Source organism: Trachymyrmex septentrionalis, unplaced genomic scaffold (assembly GCF_001594115.1).
Source record: "Trachymyrmex septentrionalis isolate Tsep2-gDNA-1 unplaced genomic scaffold, Tsep1.0 scaffold126, whole genome shotgun sequence".
NCBI lineage: Eukaryota > Metazoa > Arthropoda > Insecta > Hymenoptera > Formicidae > Trachymyrmex > Trachymyrmex septentrionalis.
The window spans coordinates 266,732-276,690 of NW_017304395.1; the positions used below are offsets into that span (position 1 = coordinate 266,732).

The following is a 9,959-nucleotide window of genomic DNA, read 5'->3' on the forward strand; positions in this document are numbered from 1 at the left end:
GTATTCCACGTCAATTCATCAATATTAACCACATACATCAGTAATATTGTCAGTATTTGTTAATATTGATAATATTATTGATTGTGTAAGAGTGATCTTTAAAACAACGAACGTTATACTATCTTAATGTAACATTCGTTCTAGCATACCACTGAAAGAAATACAAACATTCGCGCGTTGAATATCAAATTTCATTAAATTACTTACGTATTTAGGGTGTATACATATAGGGTGTGCCAAACCATCCGTGCTCATTTAAAAACGAAGTGATTTTTATTAAAAATTACGAACATTTTGAGTAAATCGGGCACCTACACTCTATCGAATGGTGATGTTTCCAATTTCCGAATATCCGAATAAAAATAGATTATTTAAATCGAAAATCAATTTTTTTGAATGGAACCTGATATTTTTTATTATACACAGATTCGGGTTCTACACTAAATAAATAAAATAAAACTTTTGTATATACTAAGCATTTTTTCGAAAAATGTTAATTATAACCGATAAAAGACTTTTGAAATTGATTTTAATGGAAAAGGCGTTTTTGCAATATCTACTCTCGACATAATTCAAAAATTGAAAATATCACCATTCAATAGAGCGTATTTGACTTATACCTATCAAAATTTTAGGGCTTTTGATAAAAACCACTTTCCTAGTTTTTAAATGGGTGCACGCGCAAGTCATCCAGAACATCTTACGTATTTTCAAAGCGGCGTTCGAGAATACATACCCGAGATATCAATTTATTCCTTGTTTAACATTGTGTATATGATGAATAACAAGGATAGAATGATACTTGGAGGCACTCAATGTGTATTTCCAAACACAGCTCAAGTGGAAATATCTCATACGAACTGTATGATGTATGGCAATTCGGCGTAGTATCAATTTTGCCATATCGCATTTGATGGAATGCTCGTTTAAGAGATATTGCAGCATCGAGGCACGAGGCATGTGCATAAATGTATGCGTTAGTATACATGCGAGCGAATATACAGTATCCCGTTGATTATGAGCATGCATCGGCGATGATTAGACGATAACGCGATAAACTGCCAGTGTTTTCTAGCGAAGCTCGTTTCTTTGCAAAATAATAACGACGAGATGTGCTTTATAACAAGAACAAAAGAGAAAGAAACCGAAAGACTTTACGGTTAATATCCGCTCTGATAACCTTAACATATATTGTCAAGATCATGAATCTCAGTGACCTTCAATAGGTTTTAGTTAGTGATCGTCCTTAAAAGTTATTAATGAAAAAGTTTACTGCTTTATAGGGTGAAACGAAGTCTACCGTTTTACACAGGTCTTCGATTTGCCACGTGAAGCGAGATCATCCCATCTTTCCTTCTACCTCGGGATTTAATTGTTAGTATGTAACATATAGCAGAAATGAGATGTTATTTTTTATATTAAACTTTCCTTGTCAATAACTTTTAAACGAAGAACAATAACCAACTAAAATCTATTGGAAATCACTCAGGATCATGATCTTGACAACATATGTCAATGTCAAGGTCGGAGCTAAGTCCTCTTTTGTCGAAATTTACCAACTTTTTACAAAATCCTATGGGGAGTCTTATCTCTTTTTTTCTCTCCTCGTTCGTTCTCTTTACTATGAAACCGCAGGATATCTTTAATACTCTCGCGCTAAACACGCTTAAATATACGATACTCATTTCGTATGAAATGAGTATATGTTCGCGCAGATCTAAGAAAAAATTTTATGGCTAATATATCTTCAATGTGTGTCGCTTCTAAATATAAATAACAAGACAGTTCATTCCGGAATGAGCAATTTTTATGCCGACAGATCCTCATACCAAATAATGCACAGTAGGCTGATACTCCAAAAAGTGATCAAAAATTAAGATTAAAATATTGATGCAAAAATTTTATAGAAAAGATAATAATATAGGGCTATGAACCAAGCTGGGTTGTAGTGTTACAAAATTGCGATCGTTATAAATTATAATCTTATTGTTAGTCAAGAAAGTACAAACGTTTCAACCATTATCAAATTATCTCCAATATATAAAATCCTACTCAAAATTTAAAAATTCGTCCTATAATCCAGTTAACATCAAATGAATAAAATTCTCGCAAATTTTGTGGGTAGTATAATTAACATATAAATTCATGTATGTTAATAAAGCTCATGTAAAGTTGTAATGCAATAAGACGTAAGCAATAATATCACAGTATAGTTATTGCCTTACGTTTTTTATTGTGATTGGCCATTTCACTTACTACTTACATTTTACTGTCTTACGTTTTTTCTGTGTTTTTAGCTTAAGAAATTAATGTTCTTTTGTTAAAATCTTACAATCGCTCAATTTGTACCAACGTACACGATTATAATAAGTGTAAAAACTAAAGAACAAACTTATCGTTACAATGTAAATACTTTAGTTTACGTGCACTATAAATTTTCAGTACTGACAATAAATTTTGGAACACAGTTTCTATAAACAGTTTAACAAATACTTTTTAAAAGCATTTGGAAAGTATTTGTCGAACTATCTACATACCAGTGAGAGAAAACAGTTTAGTATTTGTAACTATAATTACATATTGTTATAATTATGAATACTACTGCTACGATATTAACTACTGTTACGATAGCAATAATTATAATTATAGTAATTATAGTTACAAATATCGAACATTTTTCTCTCAGTATAGTACTTGCATTGTAATGACAGCGGTTTGTGCTAGTTTTCCAGTTTTTTATATTTCTAGTAAAGAAAAGAAGATCTCTTATTAACATACATATATGCTAATTAATAATATCACTTACAATATAGGATCAGTTTTTAAGCTTTAAGTAGATTTTTTATATACATCGAAGATGATCTGATAATGGTCGAAACGTTTAAACTTTTTTGACGAAATATATAATTTATAATAATTAGTATCGTAATTTTATAATACTATAATACAACCCAGCTCGGCTCGTAGCTCCATATGATTATTATCTTGTTTCAATTATTTGAGCCTTCAATCTTCGATCTATTATTTTTTTTTTATAAAAAAGATATTTGAAACTTATCTCTCATAAAATTATGTGTCAATAGAGTTTAACTTTAATAATTAGTTCATCTTTGATAAAAATATAAAATAAAAAATGCATATAGGACTGATATTCTTAATTCTTTTATTTTCGTAAAATTATTTTTATTTGAGAAATTTTCTCAAATCCTTATGTAAGACGACTTTTTTCTATCTATCTTGTCATGTATATAGATGTAAGAAACAATAAGGTTATGCATTAAAGGAGACGGTATGATCATAAAATTTAAATATTAAGCAATAATCTCGCAGTATATGTATGATTTATTGCAACCACCAATTTATCTCTAGCTTAACATTTCCTCGACCTTTTTGGAAAATGACAAGGCACGACAAGGCATGACAAGGCGTACACATGTTCATAAAATTTATAATTATTATAAACGAATCATTAAATATTAACTGTAGAGGAAATTTGATTACATCAATTAATTCTGCAGAAAAGAAACTCATAACTTTTTCTCCGACTGTACAAAAAATAAATAAAAATTAGGATTACGAAACTCATTCTAGCCCATGAATAGATTAGTAAGGTTAGAAAAAAAATTGAAAAAATTAGACATACATACGTTTTTTTCTTTGTAATTTTATCTACAAAATCAATTGGTTTGCTTCTACAGTCAGTATTTAATATTTATTTATAACATTTGTTACAAAAATTATTTTTGTAATATGCTTTTTATGTCACAAATCGGCGGCTAAAAAAAAATCTGTTTATAGGCATTTATATACATATACAAAGGTTAATCTTTTCACCCTTTTAAATTTTATAATTTTAGTACAACACAAAAGAATACTAATAGAAAAGTCAAGCTCATCGAAATAATAAACAAATATCTGTAAAATGTCATGTGAAGGAACAAAATAACAAAAATAATTTAATATTCACTTATTAAATAAAAATTAGCTGCAAACATAAAGTTAGCAAATACTGCGGAATTTTAACTTCTCTTAATTTTCATTAGCTGTAAATATAAATTAAAACAAAGAACGGATTGTGAGTTAGACAAATTTATCCGACTACAGACATAATTAAACAGAGCTATAAAATAATAACGTCACAGAAGCTAATAACAATTATACATCATTAAATAAATAATAAATTGTCGAAAGTCATAGAAATTAAAATGTAATTATTGGTCATTGTTAATCATTTTCGAAAATTAAATTAAACAAAAATTAAATGTTAATTTAAATAATTTGTATAGCTAATTCTCATTTAAATAAATAATATTATCTTCATTAGAATGTCATAGAACAAGAGATTGGTTTGAAAATTAGATAGTAATAAGAAAAATGAGGAAAGATATATGAGATTATGATTCAAATACAATTAAGGAAAATACATATACTGCGGAAATTGCGGGAAAAGAAAGAAAAAGAATACATGAAAAACAAGGATGACAGAGACAAATTCCAGGATGTACGATAAGACAGAAAAACAGGATTAAAAGTAAAAGGATGTAAGGAGGAAGAATAAAACGTCTAGAACTTTTGTATATAAGAAATAGATAGTAAGCAATAAGTAGTAAAAAAATAAAAAAAAAAGAAAGTAAGGATAAGTAATTAGATTTAAAAGGTTGTAATAGATAAATAAAAGTAAAAAATATTTTGTATTGCGACAGGAAATGTGTATGTTAGATTTTTATCTAGTCAAATAATTATAAGAGACGATACATGCGTGAATAAGATAAATTGTAACCGTTCTTATAAATTATTATGTTGTCTAAAATTATAAATTATCATGTTGTTGTCTTAAATTATTTTGCTCGTTCAACATCGATATTGACATTCATTTTATTGTAATAATAAAATACATTCACTAATTTATCTTTCGTATTAAAAAATCGTATTGTAATCTCTCAATTCATTAAAATTCTTTATTAAATAATTATAAAAGTCTAATTATTCTACTAATAATCTTTGTTCTATTTTTTTAATACACTGCACGCAATCTGTCGTTGACTTCGCGAACTTCTTCACGAGTTTATTAATAGAATGTAAATCGTGAATAAAAATATAAAATAAAAATAAACAGTGGCTTTTTAGTTACATAAAATCTTGGCCGTGATAAAGTTTAAAATAAAGATCGTAAAAGTCTGTATACAGCATAAATGCCAATGCATACTAAAGACATATAAATAATTTTGATATAAACAAAAAAAATGAGAAAATTTATAAAAAGCAAAATTTAAGAAATAAAAAAAAAGTCTTTAATAAAGAGTCAAAGCTGGATGTTCCATAACAATTAATTATATACAATAAATTATAATTGCAACAACATTCAGCTTTGATTCTTAAAGGCTTTTTATTTTTATTTAATTTACTTCATTAGAGCCTATATAATTTCTATTGTAAAATTTATTTTCGCGTTAAATTAATTACATCAAAAAATTACTATTGATACATTAAGCGTGATATTTGATATTGTTTATTAGAACGAACAAAGAATTGGATACAACGTGAATGAATCCATTTCGCCAAATACTTATATCTCTACAAAAACACTACAGTGACAGACGATATGACAGAAGTATCAGAGCATGACATTATCTAAATGTATACCTTATGCAAAAATTGATAATATAAACGAATAAATGCAAAATATTACAAATTCCACCTGAAAAGTTCGATCCGAGAAATTCATGTGAACAAATTACAAAGACTCGAGAACTCTAATTATAATCTTAAAATTAAAATCAATGCATGATATATATCCGCATAATTCTGGCGCCAAACGGTGATGTTATTAAAACGATGAAAAAAATAATAAAAAATAAACAAGTAGTCTTGCTTCACAAGAAAACTTGTTGAAGCAAATTCTCATAATGTATTCATATTGTAATTTTAAATAAAGCAACCAACGCACGACGCTAATAAAATCTGGCGAAACGTCGCGTCGCGTTGCACGTTCCGCTCACCGATGAGCCTGTTCCCTCACAAACATCAACTGATGACAAGCGATGTAGGAAGGGTGTTTTCTCAGTTTCGCCGGCTCGAGCGAGAGAAACACGAGTAATGGCGGGTACTCACTTGCTAGATTTACGGCAGCTATCGGCGAGGCCTTGGTACGTGTTGGTCGATGTCATCTTGAAGGCGAGATCGAGCTCCTGCACAAAGGACTGGCAACGAAGATTCGTTGAGAATTTGCGGCACTACCGACCGAACTCTGCCGGATGAGCCAGACCAGGACTCTCCCTTCCTATCAGCCGTTCGGAAATCAAATGCTGTCGCGACGCGCGATTGGACGCCCGCGCTGCGATCGCGAGTGACGTCATATCGCTAGTCAGTGCAGCAGCTAAATCATCGAACATCTGGGTATTAATCACGAAATTTTTTTTTCTAGGATGAAAAGTGAAAAGTGAAAATTTTAACTAGTGAAGTTAATGGAGAAGTTTTTCACTTTTCACTTTTCATAGGAAAAAAGTTCCATGATTGATATCGTGGACAAAGATAATCAGATTTGTTGTTCGCATTGTTTGAAATCTCTAAAAAGTCTTGCACTTAAAACAAAGATAATAATATATTTGGATAGTTGAAAAGAGGAAAAACTAAGATGTTGAGTACAAAAAGTGCAAGCAATGCAAATAAATTGCTATTTATTATGAGCTCTGTCATATAAAACGATAACATTTTAAATATTTTTCTTGTAATAAATACAGAAGAAACTTGCAGAAGAAAAGATTCAGGGCCCCTATTCTTGAAAAGTATCGCATACGAAAAACTAGGGAAATGCTATAGTATGTGTAATGCATACTGTAGTCTTAGAGGATATAGATATGGAGGGAACAATAGGCGCATTTAGAAGCACAACCGCTCACTGAGAGCTCTTTTACCTGTTTGGTCTACATTTTTAGATCTAATGGAATATGCCAATCAAATGCAAGAGCTCACTGAGCGCTCAGTGAGCAATCGTGCTTCTGGATACACCTGTCATGTAACCCACAATTCTGAATCACAATACTGCATCCAGTACTCAGTGAGCTCTTGCATTTGATTGGCATATTCCATTAAATCTAAAAATGTAGACCACTCATTTTCTCGAAAAACTAGACTGGAAAATGTTGGTATTAACAAAAACCTCTAGGCAACATGATTGCGGCAGATGACCACACCTAATGTAACGTAACATACTATACTAGCTATAGTGTCTGTAACGTTGACACATGCGCATAAAAGACAAAAGTTCCATATAATCTTTTTCTCTCATACGCATCTTGGACACATTTGAGCCACACAGGAAGTATAGACTACGCTCTCTCCATGTTTATATGCTCTAAGACTCTAATGCCCGTTTTTACCAACGTAGATTAACTTTAATCTCGGTTCAACTTACTCTTTGTCTTTTTCTAGTTCAAAAAATTAGAAAAAGACGTTGGTGGAAATGGGCATAAGATTTCTATAGAAAGAGAACACGCTTTATGTTTCTCTTTCTATAAAAAGAAAGACGTAAAGTGTGTTAAATAAGGAAAGATTCAGTACCAATTTCACGACGCAAAACAGGCTGATATTCATAGTTGATTCTTGCATTTAATACTGTTTTAAGTGTTATAATGTCATAAGTCAATCCGAGGACTTTATTAGCATCTTAAGACATTATTTAAGACAGTTTTAAAATAAAAACAGACTATGAATACCGTTCTGTGTTTCGCGTTTTACAGTAGCTTTTGTCTCTTTCGCGACATTCATAGACAGAGACGGCGGAGATTTAGAGAAAGATGCCTGCAAACTAAACACACCATGGGTGTATTCTGATATATACTGCCAGTATTGGCAGTACTGAAAAATTGTTCCACTATTACCCGCGACAGCGGTAGTTCCCTCAATGACGTCATAAATATAGCCATATTGCCATTGCGACTATTACGGCTTTCGAGATGAGGCAGCTACAGTTCAATGTGGCGTCGCTTAAAGAAGCACAACGCGTCGAAATATTCGATCGAAAAAATAAAAAAATATATACATACATATTATATTTGACTGTAGAAGATTTATATATATTTATTTTATCGAAAATGACTTTTAAATTCCACATCTGAATATTTATTAACTATGTTCATTAACTATGTTTTTATAGTTTTTAACACGAGGTCAAACTGCTTGAATTAGTGATCCCATAATTAGTTCATCTTTTTCGGAAGAATTAATTAATGTTTTCATCCAAAATTAATTGATAATTTAGTACATTTATCCATGTCTGCAAAGTCATTTCGAAATACGACGTTACAGTAGTGCTAACAGTATCACAGTAATTTTGGAACGGTTGCAGCAGTGCACTGTTGTGACATCATAATGGTTGCACTGTCAATAAAAAGGGAACACACCCTAGAAGAGGAATTGTCTATACTGAACCGTATACCGTGAAGCTAACATCTGTGCGAGAGAGAAAGGTAGAGAGATCTCTTTGACTGCGATGCGCATGCGTCAGTACTGTCGTCTGCTGTCATCTATGTGAATTGTATAGTTGCATTAGTGTTTCTTACACACTGATGTTGTTAGTTTACGAATGTACGAACGAAGTGAAATGGAAGTGGAACGCAAATTGCGCGAGCAACGGGTTGTGAGTGGGGATGAGTGGCACATACTCATTGCAGTCAAAGAAACCTTTATACCTTTCTCTCTCGCGCAGATATTGACTTGACTGTCACCGGCCTATTCCTCTTCCAGCAGTATATGTTTTAAGATTTTAAGCTTTTTTTTCGGCACCGGCTACTTGCTCCTTCTTTTTCCAACCATAGCTCCTACTCACTTAAATGCGCTCGTTAAAGTGAGTAGAAGCTATGGTAGGAACATGTTGAAATATAATATATTGGGAGTATATGCCATGCAAACAAACTTTTAGAGTTTGACAAAAGCGGACACGACTTCTGGTTGGTTCTCGACCTTGGTCTACTCGGTATTCTTTGGATAACTTCGTACATAGTCAAAAAATAGTGAGAAGAAAAACAAGAGATAGATAGCTATAAGCAGATGAATAAAACCTGTGTCAAAGAAGTTAGAAATCGTTCCAAGATTTCGGACAAAGAGAAAATTAACAAATTACAGTTGCATAATTTGACCAATTAATAAACTCAATTGGTTTCTTCAGGTATTGTCGTCACGTATTGCCTATTATGTATTCTAATGGCGCGGTCCCATCGTGTGAAATTGGCGCAATGCGGAATTAGCAGAACGTTTGTGATTGGTCGTGGCTTTATTCCGCCGATTCCACCGTTTTCTGTTGTGCATATACTTATTATAAAAATTAATCTCGTTAAGCTGATTTAAACGAAGAAAACTGTCTCCTACAAGTGCATGGTTAATCAATATGCTGAGGCGTATTCGGATTACCACCTGGGTATTATGTCATACTTGTATAACATTTGATAAATAACAAGAATGGAGTAATATCTGAGTAGCACTCGGGAATCTGAACATAACTCTGAAGATAATTAATTAAGTCTCGAGATAAATATGGAGATATCAATATGGTCAGAACACGAATGTCGTATATATAATATACAGAAAGTCAAAAATGTAAATCAAAATCAAAATGGATACACAAAACGAAATCGAGGCAATATCCCTGTATGTACAGAAAGTCATGCACCAGTCACAGAAAGGTTGCTTTTTTTCGATAGGTTTCGGAATGCAGCTTGCTCACCAAACGATTGGTCCTTATTTACGGATCCACAAATAAAAACAAATCGCTTGATGAGTAGGCTGCATTCCGAAACCCATAAAAAAAAAGTGTGACTGGCTGTATGTGTGTTTCCGATTTACAGGAATTCATTTTCCTATGTTCCATTAGGCGAAACTTGCGAATGCGCAAACCACGAACGCTATTCTGGTAGATCTAATAAAAGTGATCGGGAAGACTCTTGCGATTGGTTAGAGCTAAT

The 9,959-nt window shown here is 31.8% G+C and overlaps 1 protein-coding gene across 1 annotated transcript in view; it reads right to left on the minus strand.

Annotated features, from left to right (window-relative positions):
- LOC108756376 (microtubule-associated protein Jupiter) overlaps positions 1–6,288 on the minus strand; it is a 116,113-nt gene extending 109,825 nt beyond the window's left edge. The window contains exon 1 of the mRNA XM_018500124.1: positions 6,112–6,288. Coding sequence (XP_018355626.1) covers positions 6,112–6,167 — 56 coding nt within the window. The 5' untranslated portion in view covers positions 6,168–6,288. The remainder of the gene's footprint in view (positions 1–6,111) is intronic.
- Positions 6,289–9,959: the final 3,671 nt, after the last annotated feature.